This window comes from Chanodichthys erythropterus, chromosome 12 (assembly GCF_024489055.1).
Source record: "Chanodichthys erythropterus isolate Z2021 chromosome 12, ASM2448905v1, whole genome shotgun sequence".
Classification (NCBI taxonomy): Eukaryota; Metazoa; Chordata; class Actinopteri; order Cypriniformes; family Xenocyprididae; genus Chanodichthys; species Chanodichthys erythropterus.
Genome location: NC_090232.1, coordinates 41,070,529 through 41,085,737, shown reverse-complemented (window position 1 = coordinate 41,085,737; position 15,209 = coordinate 41,070,529). Strand labels below are relative to the sequence as shown.

The following is a 15,209-nucleotide window of genomic DNA, read 5'->3' as shown; positions in this document are numbered from 1 at the left end:
GAAATAGTATTGAAAATGCTATATACTATTTAGGATGGATAGTATGCACATTGAGACGCAGGCCAAGTTAACGTTTCTGCAGCGGCGCTTAGGTCAGTTGTTTCCCACTAAGGCACGCCTAATAATTATTTATGTATTGTGGTAATTTACAGTTCATGTCAAAAAGTTGTTGGTCTATAGATAAATAGCTGTATTATGTACATTTGACTCTCATGTCACCTTTATTTATACAGCTCTTTTTACAATGCAGATTGTGTCAAAGTATAGCTTTACAGAGATAGAGAGAACATAATTTTGGCTGTACAGCAGCAAAAATAGTGTGATTGTCCAGCTTAAGTTAGTTCAGTATTGATTCTTTCTGTTGTAAAAATAATTAGTTATTAATTTAGTTCATTTACCTATACAAAAAAGTCGTGTACGATAATTTTCTTCCAAATACGATCATTTTGAGCTTCTGGTACGATAATTGGACATTTCCAATCTGGCAACACTGCTCTGGGGTACTACAGAATATCTGGCTGTGTGAAGCAGGTGAATTTAGCATGTTTCCTAAATATCTGCAAACATATTGGGATATTTTTATGCTTTATTAAAGTAAAAATCTTACATATAGCCCCTTTAACAAAGACTATTAAAAAAAAAATAAAAAATGCCTGCGGAATCAGCCCCGCTGGAAAAGAGGACAAGACTATTCCGCCATATTGCGCTTTGCACTTTCTCCCATTCACAAAAATATAAGTGCACCGTATTTCTACATAAAGTCTTTGCCTCATATTCATAATCAGAGAGACACTTAAATATACAGAGACCCACACAGCTGAACTATTCACCACAAATGTTTTAATTACAGCAGCTTCCTATAATCACAATGATTTTACAAACACAGTACATCTTACAACTGTTATGCTGTTCATTTTTCCTCATGAGAAAATGCATACAAAAAATCAAGACAAAGTACTGATTATGCGACTACCTGCAGGACTCCCTGTATCAGAAGGCGCACAGCACTCTCTTTACAGTAAAACCTGCTGCAAAAACATCAACAATGCTCTCAGGTTTTATCATTGACAAGAACTTTTCAGTCTTTATTCACAGATTTTAAATGTGCAGTTTTTAACGGACTACGCCACAAATGTAAATGAAGTAAACACATTATGAACTGCATGTTGAAAGCTGAGTCAAACTAGATGATAAAACTTTTACTAAAAAAAAAAATTGCTAAAATATACAAGAATAAAATACATGTCTAATTAAATAGGTTTACAGGACACTAAACAGACCGAAAAGTACACAAATGTAGTGTAGAGATGTCTGGGTGAATCTCTGGTTATCAGAGAAACTAATTGAAAAATCATTTGGCATTTTTTGGAGAATAAACAGTATGGACAACATGAAAAGATTGAGCTCTTTTGCTTTAAAGTTCATAGATAAATTGTAAATTTGAGATGATTAATTGTGCTACATGTTCACATTGCATAGCACAGCAAGCGCAAATGCACTTCTTACCACAGTGATCTCAGAGTATTTGCATACAGTGTGGTTGATATGCTAAAATGCTTCAAAGAAATGAATATGGCTGCTACTTAAAGTATAAATCCATTTTATGATAAACATGGCTCACCAAAAATTATGAGATAACAGAAATTCAAATATATTTATATCCTGCAATAAGAAATAAAAAAGAAATTATGAATTAAAATGAAATATTTATGTCCTGAAAATGTATTTATCTATACCACTTGTTAAATTATGTTTGTTTGTTTTTTCAAATTTAAAAAAAAGAAAAAAGAGATGAATTTAGTGGCATATAGAATTAAATCACATTATCTTTCATAAACCATCACTGAAATGTTTAGGGAATCCACACTGAAAATCCACTTTTAAAGCTTAAATAAAAATAAAAAAGAATAAAATCAAAGCAACAGCTGTAGCTTCTGGAACAATTCGGCCCTCCGTTCTGACTGACACCAGCGATCAGAGGGAAGAAGGCAGCAGAGGTTCAGTCACAGCAGTTCAGCATCTCTGTGCATGTGTGCATTAAAACCCAGTGGAGTGGACGCTCGGGACGGGGTAGAACTTTGAGATTCGGCTCTGGGTGGAGGGGTTAAGGCATGCAGACTCCCCGCTCATTTTGAAGAACACTTCCTGTTCCTGTAGCTTACGGGTGAACTCTTCCTCAAGGGCCTGGACAGAGATTTCATGTTCTTAGTGAACATTAAACGTGATGGGAGTGTTCAATATTGAAGAAGCGCTCAGTAATGTTTTGCTGGACTGATACTGACATCTAGTGGTTTGGATCAAGCATCACACAAAAGCTTGAGCGCACCTTAAAAAGTCTCAATGTACAAGGAAAGCTCAAACATACTGTAACATGTCATTTCTTTGAATTATCATGAAGAACTGCAGTTTAATTGCTCAATAATATCACAATATATTGGTGTGATGAAGACTGACACCAAAGACATTAAAAATGATTTACTTTACCTTCTTGCGGGGTCTGAGTTTGTCTCTCCAGTCCTTGAGCTCAGCGCTGTGCTCCTCATCCAGCTCCTTCAGCTTCTGAGTCTCGTGCTCGATGAGCAGATGACACTTCTCATTCTACAACACAAACAAGGCATGTTACCTTTTCGTTTTTATGTTTTATAGAAAATTAAAACCTATGCTGTATTGTTCATCTGGTGTACCTGCAACTGCTGCAGTTCTCTGGAGTTGGCGTCGCACTGCGTCTGCAGATCTCTCATCTGATTCTCATGTTTCTGCTGTTGATGGAGACGCTCGTTCTTCTGTCTCTTCTCCTCCTGTGCTGCAAACTGTTTACCGGCCACACAAATGTACAAGAATTACCACACAAACACAAATATATTGACTACAAGAAAAAAAAAGTATCTGCAATAAGCCTAAATATTTTAATGATGCACTATATATCTGCACCATATTGGTTATCAGTCAATATTGAGAGATTTTAATCAGTATCTGCCGATATTGGATATGTACAGTAGTTACATTGACTGATCTTTCAATACTGGCTTATATGTCCAATACAGATACCAATTAAAATCACTAATATCAGCCAATAACCAACATGGCATGAATATATTGTGCACATATTAGTTGATATTAGAGTTTTTTTATGGTATCCATCGATATTACATAACAACCAATATTGGGTATTTAATTGAGCATGTTAATTTCCCTTATTTTTAAATTTAGATGACCATTGCTAATAATTTAATAACACTTAAAATGTAATTTTAGCAAATCTCAAAATGTATACTATAACTATATCCAAACTTATATATATATATATATATATATATATATATATATATATATATATATATATATATATATATATATATATATATATATATATATATATATATATATATATATATATATATATATATATATATAATATAGTACAGACCAAAAGTTTGGAACCACTAAGATTTTTAATGTTTTTAAAAGAAGTTTCGTCTGCTCACCAAGGCTACATTTATTTAATTAAAAATACAGTAAAAACAGTAATATTGTGAAATATTATTACAATTTAAAATAACTATGTACTATTTAAATATATTTGACAAAGTAATTTATTCCTGTGATGCAAAGCTGAATTTTCAGCATCGTTACTCCAGTCTTCAGTGTCACATGATCCTTCAGAAATCATTCTAATATGCTGATTTGCTGCTCAAGAAACATTTATGATTATTTTCAATGTTGAAAACAGTTGTGTACTGTTTGTTTTTTTTCAGGATTCCTTGATGAATAGAAAGTTCAAAAGAACAGCATTTATCTGAAATACAAAGCTTCTGTAGCATTATACACTACCGTTCAAAAGTTTGGGGTCAGTAAGAATTTTTATTTTTTTGAAAAGAAATTAAAGAAATGAATACTTTTATTCAGCAAATATGCATTAAATCAATCAAAAGTAAAGACATTTATAATGTTACAAAAGATTATATTTCAGATAAACACTGTTCTTTTGAACTTTCTATTCATCAAATAATCCTGAAAAAAAATATTGTACACAAATATTTTGTACAATTGTACACATTAAATGTTTCTTGAGCAGCAGATCAGCCTATTAGAATGATTTCTGAAGGATCATGTGACACTGAAGACTGGAGTAATGATGCTGAAAATTCAGCTTTGCATCACAGGAATAAATTACTTTGTGAAATATATTCAAATAGAAAACAGTTATTTTAAATTGTAATAATATTTCACAATATTACTGTTTTTACTGTATTTTTAATTAAATAAATGTAGTCTTGGTGAGCAGACGAAACTTCTTTTAAAAACATTCTAAACATAAAATCTTACCGATCCCAAACTTTTGGTCTGTACTGTATATATATATATACAAACTGTTTCTTCTCTCAGAAATTGCCTACAGCACCTTTAAGCCTGAACTTGATATGACCTCTGACCTGTTTGACCCTCTCACGTTCCAGTTCCGGCGTGACCCCTGTGGTTGTGATGCGCAGACTCTTTTTGAACATGGCCATGCGGGTCTTTGCATCACTGCGCTGGATCTTAGGCAGTCTGCTTCTCTCTTGCGTCTGTTTGTTCTTCATCTCCTCCATCAGACGCTGGTTATACCTGTGCATCTGCTCCATTTCCTGTAGAGAAACACACTCAGAGTTAAAAATCACAACAACAGCAACCAGAAGAGCACATACAAGACTGATGCGGGAAGTAACCTTCTCGTGTCTTTTGAGCAGCTGGTGTCTTTGCATGAAGTACTGGTCTTTCATCTGCTGCTTGTGCAGCTGGTGTTTTTCCTGTAGGTGGCGTTCTTCCAGTTCCCACATGGCAGCTTCTCGGGCTGCAAGAACCAGGAATCAAATTGACTGAACATTGTTTTCAAATATGACCCTGTGTGACAAAAGCTAGCACAGTACCAGAGCACATGGTACGGTAACTATAGCTACATTTCCATCCAAAACATTTACGAATAAAGCAGCGTTTCCATCCCATGTGTTCAAGAGAATAAAATCGTCATCTGTCGCAATCATCATTGGTGTAAAATATCTGTAATAAAAATGGAAGTTGCTGCAATCGGGGAAACCACTATGGCTTTTTTCCTACCTCATAAATGACTTGTGTATCAGAGTGTTAAAATTGTTAAAAGTGTTAATTTCTTTTGAAATGAATTTAAAAAAAAAAAAAACACTGACCCCAAGCTTTTGAATTCTAGTGTATATTATAACTCTAATACTGTGGGGTGTTGTTGCTCACCACACAAACAAACAGCTGACTAGAGCCCTGTCTGAATATTCTGAACTGCTAACACTGCAAAAGCTTTAAACAATCAGTTGGGGAGGATGAGAATGAGACTTTTAAGGCTAATGTTGTGCAGGAATATTCAGTCTGACCTCTCAGGAGCTGCTGCTTGTGGTTAAGACAGTCTCTCTCAACAGTGGCCAGCTCATGTTTGTGCTGCTGAATGATCTTCTTCAGAGCGCTGTCCAGATCCTGCTGCTGCTTCTGAAGAAACTCCTGCTCCTGTAAACACACATAAACACAACATTAACTAGCATTAAAACAGAATATATATTCATTTTGAAAGGGGACAGGGCACTTTTGACATTGTATCCTAAATAGAAAAACTGACAAACACTGACAGTAAAAAGAAAAGAAAGCAAAGGAAACAAGATTTAAAGGTGCCATCGAATTGAATATTGTATTTATCTTGGCATAGTTAAATAACAAGAGTTCAGTACATGGAAATGACATACAGTGAGTCTCAAACACCATTTTTTCCTCCTTCTTATATAAATCTCATTTGTTTAAAAGACCTCCGAAGAACAGGCGAATCTCAACATAACACTGACTGTTACATAACAGTCGGGTTCATTAATATGTACGCCCCCAATATTTGCATATGCCAGCCCATGATCAAGGCATTACACAAGGGCAGCCAGTATTAACGTCTGGATCTGTGCACAGCTGAATCATTAGACTAGGTAAGCAAGCAAGAACAATAGTGAAAAATAGCAGATGGAGCAATAATAACTGACATGATTCATGATATCATGATATTTTTAGTGATATTTGTAAATTGTCTTTCTAAATGTTTCGTTAGCATGTTGCTAATGTACTGTTAAATGTGGTTAAAGTTAACAATTTATTACTGTATTCACTGAGACAAGAGCCCTCGCTATTTTCATTTTTAAACACTTGCAGTCTGTATAATTCATAAACACAACTTCATTCTTTATAAATCTCTCCAGCAGTGTGTAATGTTAGCTTTAGCCAAGGAGCACCATCAAACTCATTCAGAATCAAATGTAAACATCCAAATAAATACCATACTTGCGTGATTAGACATGTTGCATGATGAACACTTTGTAAAGATCCATTTTGAGGGTTATATTAGCTGTGTGAACTTTGTTTATGCAATGATAGAGTCAAGAGCTCAGGAGGGGGCGGAGAGCGCGAGTAATTAAAGGGGAAGCAGCCTGAACTGGCGCATTTCTAATTATGCCAGTTAAAAAAATGTATTAAAAAAAATCTATGGGGTATTTTGTGCTGAAACTTCACAGACACATTCAGGGGACACCTTAGACTTATATTACATCTTGTAAAAAACGTTTGATGGCACCTTTAATGTTTCACAGCGTACAGTCAACAAACATGCCAGGGCAGTGGTTTAAAATCAACAGAATGCTTCTGGAAAGCAGGGAGGAAAAGATCCTAAACTCTCCCATACCTCTTTCTTGCGGTTCTTGAGCGTGTTCTGAAACTTGGAGAGCTCTTTGTCCTGCTCAGCTTTTATGCGTTTGGCTTCATCTCGGAGACGCTCAGTGTGTTCCTGCTCCAGACGCTCGATGGTCTGTTTCTGCTGCCGTTCCATATTCTCCACCTCCGTATCATACTGACGCTTCTTACTCTAGTGAGACAAGAAAGCAAACAAATCATAAAGCAGATCTACAAGAATCACCTCTATGGAGCCATTTAAAATACAGAAATAGACATGCATAACAAATATGTATAATAAACTCCAAAATTTATTTGACAAGCAGAAAAAAAACAAGAATCTGGAGATCTTTGCCTGATGACAGCCAGATTTATTAGCTAGAATAAAAATAATGAACAGGAAAAATGATTGTTGAGCAGGTTAACTGGCACAATCCTAGGTGGCTTAAAATACTGACCTCCCCTTAATAGTCAGACACGGATTACACAGTCCAAAAATAATGAAGCTGTTGAGCATGTGATGTAATTCAGTCAGATTCCTGCCAGTGTTTCTGGGATTGCTATCTCCACTAGTCTTGGTAGTGCAATCATTGTTTAAGCACCTATAAAGTCTATAAATTTTACAAAAAACACGTTTTAGAAATAATAATCACATCAGCCAAGTATCTTGGCAGGTTGATTATGTGGTTTCAAGGTGCCATTTCAAAGAAGATCCCAGTGAATAGTCAGATTGTATTTATTTTACCCTGGAAAACAGGAACTATTTCAGTACGGAAGCAGGCACTTTCCTTCTGTATCTTTGATTTGATTGATGTTGGATCCTTGATGTGATCCAGTCCCATCAATGAAACAGCGATTCCTATCTTAATGTCTTTGTTTGTTCTGGCTCACCGTGACTTCCTGTTCGAAGCGTCTGTAGATCTGCTCTCTCTGCTGCTGGAGTTTGTTGCTGAGCTGAGTTTGGGCTCTCTGCTCCTCTTTCTGCAGAAGTCTCAGTTCCCTCAGCTCCTGACGCCTGAAACACACATTTAACACTCATTTTACACTGATCTAACAACAGACCCACCTACGGTGTTCAACCTGTTCAACCTTTTTGAACTTAAAGAGATAGTTCACTCAAAAATGAAAATTCTGTCATTTTCTCACCCTGACGTTGTTCCAAACTTGTATGAGTTTATTTCTTCTGCTGAACACAAAAGAAGATATTTTGAAGAATGACAATAACCAAACAGTTGATGGGCGACTTCCATTCCTTTTTTTTTTTTCATGCTATGGAAGTCAATGGGGTCCATCAACTGTTTGGTTACCCATATTGTTCAAAATATCTTCTTTTGTGTTCAGCAGAAGAAAGAAACTCATACAGGTTTGGATCAACTTGAGGATGAATAAATGATAGAATTTTTATATTTGGGTAACCCATCGTTTTAAATGACTGTAATTCATGAATGCTTTAGAAAACAGACCTAAGATTGGTTTCATTTAAATAAAATGAATTTGCTCAAAGTTTCAGTTATCCATATGTCTAATCAAGTTGGTCCAAATTTGAAGTTAATATCACAAAATTTGAGCCTGCTAAAAAGGATTTAAAGCACCAACTACACAGTAGAGCTGTCCAATTTCAAAAAGGTTTTCAGAGGATGAATTTTGAGTGATCAAATGATGCCTAATTTGGTGGCGGATGATTACAAAAGTATGTGATGGGGAAAAAGAATGGGACACAACTGGGACACTAACAGGATCATTTTTAGCTTTTACCATTTAATCCATAAATCCACCAGCAAATGCCAATTTAGAAACATCACTGAGTAAAAAAGGTGTTTTATTACCTAATCCAAAGTCAACATTAAACAGCATTCACAACCCATTTTACTTCTGACATTTTTAAGTATAAACTGGAATCCTGCACAAGGATCATGCATTAAGCAGGTAAAAAGGATTGTTTTTTATACATTGTCTTTAAAGACTATGACTGTATTTTAATGTTTTTACTCCCATTCTTTTTTATAATGACAATAATTTTAGGATAACCAAAAAATCCTAAAAATAGTACAAAAAAAAAATGTTTAAGGTTGAAAACTGCTGAGCTTTTCTGGAAATGGCACTATCCAGTCTAACAGGAAACTCTCCCAGGCAGAAACAGGAAGTATCACTCAGCTTGTTTTCCCTTTAGTACATCTGGTGTTGGAATATGGCATACTAATAAACCCTGCACAGGAAACTTTCTGTCGCTTTGTGGTTTAAAAACAGCCCAACACCTCTTTTATATCACCCAGCTATGAAAGATGATTGGACACCTGAACCCACTAGCAGTCTGTGTGCATTTACAAAAACAGGTGATGTTGCTATAAGAACGAGAGAAGGCAGAAGCTTTTACTAGAAAATTTCTGCCACAACATGAAACAGGCAGAACTAAAGTTTTACCAATGAGTGCAAATATGATGCAAACATGAGACAAACATGCAAAGTGTCTCAGAGCAGTTAAACAGCTGATGGCTCACCGGAGGAATCTCATCTCCTCGCTTTTGGTGTCATTGTCTGTGATGATCTTTGATGTCGTCACGCTGACTTCCACACCATCCACAATGAACTTGCGAGTCTTTTTCAGAGTTTTTTTCTTCCTCTTGTTGTCCTAGAACAATTAACAGGTTTGGAAATACTGAATAAAAAAAATATTTCTGATATTTTTCAGTCTTTTGATGATATTGAATATTATAGCACAATATGTATGATACTTTGTGGCTTAAAGGTGCAGTATGTAAGAATTTTGCAGTAAAATATCCACTAGGCCAGTGTTATATAGTTTTGTTCACTTGAATACTTACAATATCCTAAATCTTTCCAACTATTTGTAAATCGTGAGAAAATTGCAATTTTAACCAAGGCTCCGGGATGTGTGAGGAGTCGCCTGTCAATTGCGTCATACCCCATATTATTTTGTAGAAACCATGGAAAAACCAAAGACGCTTTAATATTTACATGTTTTAATAGACAAGGGAACAACTGTTTTGATATATTTATAGTCAGAAAACTAATTATTGTTATGTAGCTCAACACTTTTAGTCTTATTGTTTAAATCTAATTTTCTTGATTTTTTGCGAGTACCATGCTTTACCATGCCTCAGAGAAAAACACTATTTTGTGAAGTAGCTAACATAGCATAATCAGATGCAGCTTTATTTTTAGTAACAGTAATACAGAATTTTCTCCATCATACAATACATCCAGCTTTTAATATGATCATCTAAAATCAATCTATCTTACTGCAGTGTGTAACATTGTCTCACAGCAGCCGCCGAGCGAACGCACAGAGTAACGTTATAACATCATTTTCAACACAATCAAATGTATCTAATATGATAAACAGAGCTGCGTTACCTCATACTCAACTGGAAAAGCAGAAGCGGACTGTGGCATAATAAAAGTTCCGCTGCTCGCACAACACTCGGTCCTGCTCTGCTTCATACTACAGTAACGTTAATAATCGCATCCATGAACATGATTTCTGTCTGAGTTCTATCCCTATTATTTTCCACCGGCCGTTGAGGTGGAGACAACATGTCCCATGGTTCAGCGCTCAAACCAGGCGCCGTTAAGCTACGCTTTTGTTTTGAATACGCTTCTAGCGACCTCTAGCGGACAGAAAATATTACATATTGCACCTTTAAATGGACTTCATTAATTGGTTCTTCAGTAAAAACAATCAATTAGTCCAAACAGCCACTGTAGCCGAATGATTCAAAATGTTTAAATGTTAGAACTTCAACTACATAATGAAAATACATACATAAATGAATAAAGGCGTGCAAATTTTCACTGAATGAATAATTCACAACACATTTATTTTTAGCCTATAGAAAATGTTTAAAATGCTTAAACGTTAGAACTTAAACACAGTAAAAACAAATAAAATAAAACAAATAAACAAATAAATAAAATATAGGCAATTAATTAAGAATTAATGATAAATTATTAATTCACTATGTTTTTTAAATATATTTCAATGGCAATATTTAAAAAAAAAAAAAAAAAAAAAAAGTTAAAATGCCACACTGAAACTCTGGGAACAAGTGACTTGGAGTTTTGAATTGATTCATTGAACCGATTAAAAAAAAGAAAAGAATCAAAAGCAGGTTTAACAACATTTTATACTAGGGGGCTGTTGAATGTTGAATCAGAGACTGTACTGACTCTACTTCATACTCACTAATCACTACACAATAAAATATCATAAAATTTCTCACCTGTTGAGAGATGGTTCCTGGCTCCTTGGACTTGCTGATAAAGCTGGAGATGGATAAGTTCAGGTCTATGCTGCTGTTGTCAGTTGTAGAACTTATTCCAGAGTCCGAGTCTTTCTTCTTCACATACCTGGGCTTCACTGGGCTTTGTTCCTCCACCATTGCAGGTTTTTCCTTTTCCTCAACCTTCTCTACTTCTTTCACTGGTGATGATGGGCTGGGCTCATCAGGCTCAGCTTGTTTAGTGGGCTCTGTTGGAGTCTCTGCTGAAGCAATGTCTGAAGCAGGCACTTCCTTTATGACCTCGCCATTGCCCACCACCTCCTTTTCCTCCTCCAGTTTGTCTTCATCAGGTTTGACCGGTTGCTCCACCGTTTGTACTATTGTTTCAGCAGGAAGATCAATCTCTGGTTCTACAGCCTTTTCTTCATCTTTAGGTTCTTGAGATACTTCCACGGCTTGCTCCTTGGATCCAGGTACTGTTACATCCTGGATGTGGTTCTCGTCCACCTTCAGAGGTTCTTCTTCCTTCCTTATTCCAGCTATAAGATTATCATCTGGTAGTTTGGGTGTAGCGACTTCCTCAATCTTTTCAGGAACAGACTCCAAGGTGGATGGTGACTGCGGAAGCTTCTCGTCTTCCGAGCTTCCGATGCTAGCGTCAGATGGTGCACGCTTGTGTCCAGGAAGCTGAGGGAAGATTTTTAAACTAGTTAGTGGTTGTGCAGCAAAAATGCAAGCATCACTACTTCTGTTGCTCATAAGTCTTGTTAGGAATCAGAACAAAGCCAAATCATTTAACTTTTTCACGTAACTTGAGGTAATTCTTTTATGCTTAGAATTAAGCAATCGGCCTTTTAAACATGCAGCTATACAATGAATTCCAAATGTACCTCAGGACATTCTACTGGCCAACATTCATCTAGACTTTGTAGGATTAATCTTTCTCTGAAAAATTTTCTAAATTTGTTGGCAGTCCTTATAATCTCTTACCAGGTTTCCTTCATGATCTTCTTCCTCCTCTTCTTCCTTCATCTCCTCTATTTCCTCTGTGACCTCTGCCTTGGCCTCAGCGATGAGCTCCCGCAGGGGTCGGTTGTCAGTTACACTACTCACAAACGGGTGCTGCACAGATAAGGCAAACTACCATTACTAAAATATACATATTCACATGCAAATATTATTAAGATACTATTAACATCCATAAAAAGCAGTCAGATTACTCTGTTCCAGATAAATTCTTGGAATTTTATATATATATATATATATATATATATATATATATATATATATATATATATATATATATATATATATATATTATATATATATATATATATATATATAAAAATTAAGTGTCTGAGTTATGTTAATGTCCCTCCCCCTAATATATTTTGAATTAGGAATATTAAAATTCTGGCCAATACCAATAAGCCGATAATTATTTTTTGTTATGGCCACTAATCAATACGTGGTTGATATTAAAATTGTATTAAAACTGCAAGTATTTTCTGAATAAATTTAATATAAAAAATAAAAATTGATATCAAACAATGTAAATGCCACCAGTGAAATAACATTACATTATATAACGGATATAAATTTGAGATTTGCTAAAGATTAAATTTAACAGTATTATTAAATTATGAGTGTTTTCAAATATCTTGAGAAACAAATTCGGTCAAGTGTGCAGAATAAAATAAAACAATGAGAAAACAAATATTTGAAGGAATGAAGAAAACAGTGTAAAAAGTAAATAACTATAACACCATATTTACACAAATATATTTTATTATAAATATATCATATATATATTTTACATAAAATACATAAATCAACATTTTTAAGCCTGTGAGAGTACAGATGACTTAGTAAAATAAATGAAAAATAATTGCAATTAAATTATTAGTTTTCAAAGATTAACTTTAGGTGAGCGTTAAATGAATGCAAAATCTTAAATGTAAAAATAAGTTGAAATAAAATTTCCAATAAAATAATAATAAAACTCCAATATTGACTGATAACTGATATGGTACTGTCTGGTATATTGTGCATCACTATTTAGCTAAAGAAAAAGCAGCCTAATTTAGGATCTTTAAGATTTATTGCATTTGTAAACAGGAATTACTGCAACCCAACTGTTTGACAGACAAGAGGAAAACGAGCACATCAAAATCAATGTCCCATTAAGATCCCAGTCTCCAGTTCTTACCTTTTGTGGCTTTGACACCTGCTGCAGACAGTCTATAGCTGGTCTGAGAATGTGCAGCTTCTTTGATATTATCAACTTAATTGGAGGAAAACTCGAGTTCTGTATTTTCAACCCCATGTTGCTTCTGAAGCGATTAGCACTTGTGAATGAGTGTGTGCATATGTGCGCAGTCAGTGCTAGGCTGGCCTACTTAAAGCCTCGGAAACAAAATCTCCTTTGCTGACGTCAATTCGTAAGGATGAAGGCCAGTGCAGAAAGTGCCTGACACAGACAAATAAATGAACAGCTGCTGATTCATGGGGCAAGAAAAGCACCTGGAACAGCAGGTGGCCAAGCAGCAGGATGACGGCAAATGGGCCTTTTACACAGAGGGGCTGCTGCAATACTGGCTCAGGTTAGGTCAGGTTTGAGTGGATATGGACTTAGATTATAAAGTGTTGAAATAAAGGTGGGAAAAGTCAATTCACCTGAAGAAGTTGTGCTGTGCTCCACCTGTTGTCCACGTTCTTATCCAGTGCATGTTTCAGGAAGTCGTTGAACTCTGGAGACCTGCAGATGGATGAAGAGAAAGATCATTAAAACTCTAAAATAACCAAATTTAAGTTTGGGTGTATATTGTGACAAAAAATAGTGTAAGTAAATAAATATTTGTCTACAAATCTAATTTCAGGTATTTAAGCATAAGCCATGATATATATATATTATATATATATATATATATATATATATATATATATATATATATATATATATATATATATATATATATATATATATATATATATATATATATTAGTGTGTACATATATAGTGTGTACATATATAGTGTGTATATACAAATACATTTAAACACACATATTTTTAATTAATATTAAATTATATACAATTTTAAAATACATTTTAAAATGAATCTATACCATATCGGTTATCTTTAAAAAAAAAAAAAAAAGATATAATAATAACAGTAATAATAATAATAATAATAAATTATTATTATTATAATAATATTATATATATATATATATTATATATATTATATATATATTATATATATATATATATATATATATATATATATATATATATATATATATATATATATATATATATATATATATATATATATATATATATAGGAATTTTTAATTTTTACTGTATATTTAATTGTGGAGGCTTTCCACTCTTTTTACATTTATATTATTTTTGCCATCATTTAACATTCCCTTAAATTTATTCTAATTATAATAAATATATGTTATATAATAATTATATATAATAATTTAATATTAATTTTTAATATAATTTTAAAGGAGATGTTCTTTCCTATCTGTTATAAGTCAATATTAGAGGGTTTTTTGGTCTATTGCATTTTTTATTTATTATATGCACAATTGTGGAGGCTCATTTCCCCTATTTTCACATTTAGATTATTTTGCTGCTCAAAAAACATTTATTATTTTTAATGTTGAAACTTTTTTTCAGAATTCTTTTATGAAAAGAAAGATAAATAACATTATAAATGTACAAATGTATTTACTGTCACTTTTGAACAATTTAATATTTTTTTGACCAATTATTGCTGAATAAACATTTATTATATTAAAAAAAAAAAAATTACTGACCCAAAACTTTTGAATGGTAGTGTATAATGTTACAAAATATTTCTATTTCAGATAAATGCTGTTCTTTTGAACTTTCTATTCATCAAATGTCCTTAAAAAAATGTACACAACTATTTTCAACACTGATAATAATCAGAAATGTTTCTTAAGCATCAAATCAGCATATTAGAATGATTTCTGAAGGATCATATGACACTGAAGACTGGATAATGATGCTGAAAATTCAGATTTGATCACAGGAATAAATTACACTTTAAAATATATTTAAATAGAAAACAGTTATTTTAAATTTCACAATATTACTGTATTTTACTGTACTTTTGATCAAATAAATACAGCATTGGTGAGCAGAAGAGACTAAAACAAAAACAAAAAAACATTTAAAAATCGTACCAATCTAAACCTTTTGAATGGTGGTGTATATACATGCAC

General features: G+C 33.7%; 1 protein-coding gene across 1 annotated transcript in view; it reads right to left on the bottom strand.

Annotated features, from left to right (window-relative positions):
- Positions 1-806: 806 nt before the first annotated feature.
- The window catches only part of slkb (STE20-like kinase b), a 28,416-nt gene continuing 14,013 nt past the window's right edge, over positions 807-15,209 (bottom strand). The window contains exons 7-18 of the mRNA XM_067403981.1: positions 13,623-13,704; positions 11,937-12,068; positions 10,947-11,633; positions 9,204-9,334; positions 7,597-7,720; positions 6,719-6,898; positions 5,382-5,511; positions 4,707-4,831; positions 4,434-4,625; positions 2,685-2,810; positions 2,485-2,598; positions 807-2,184 (exon numbers count right to left, since the gene is read on the bottom strand). Of these exons, the coding sequence (XP_067260082.1) occupies positions 2,038-2,184; positions 2,485-2,598; positions 2,685-2,810; positions 4,434-4,625; positions 4,707-4,831; positions 5,382-5,511; positions 6,719-6,898; positions 7,597-7,720; positions 9,204-9,334; positions 10,947-11,633; positions 11,937-12,068; positions 13,623-13,704 (2,170 nt within the window). The 3' untranslated portion in view covers positions 807-2,037. The remainder of the gene's footprint in view (positions 2,185-2,484; positions 2,599-2,684; positions 2,811-4,433; positions 4,626-4,706; positions 4,832-5,381; positions 5,512-6,718; positions 6,899-7,596; positions 7,721-9,203; positions 9,335-10,946; positions 11,634-11,936; positions 12,069-13,622; positions 13,705-15,209) is intronic.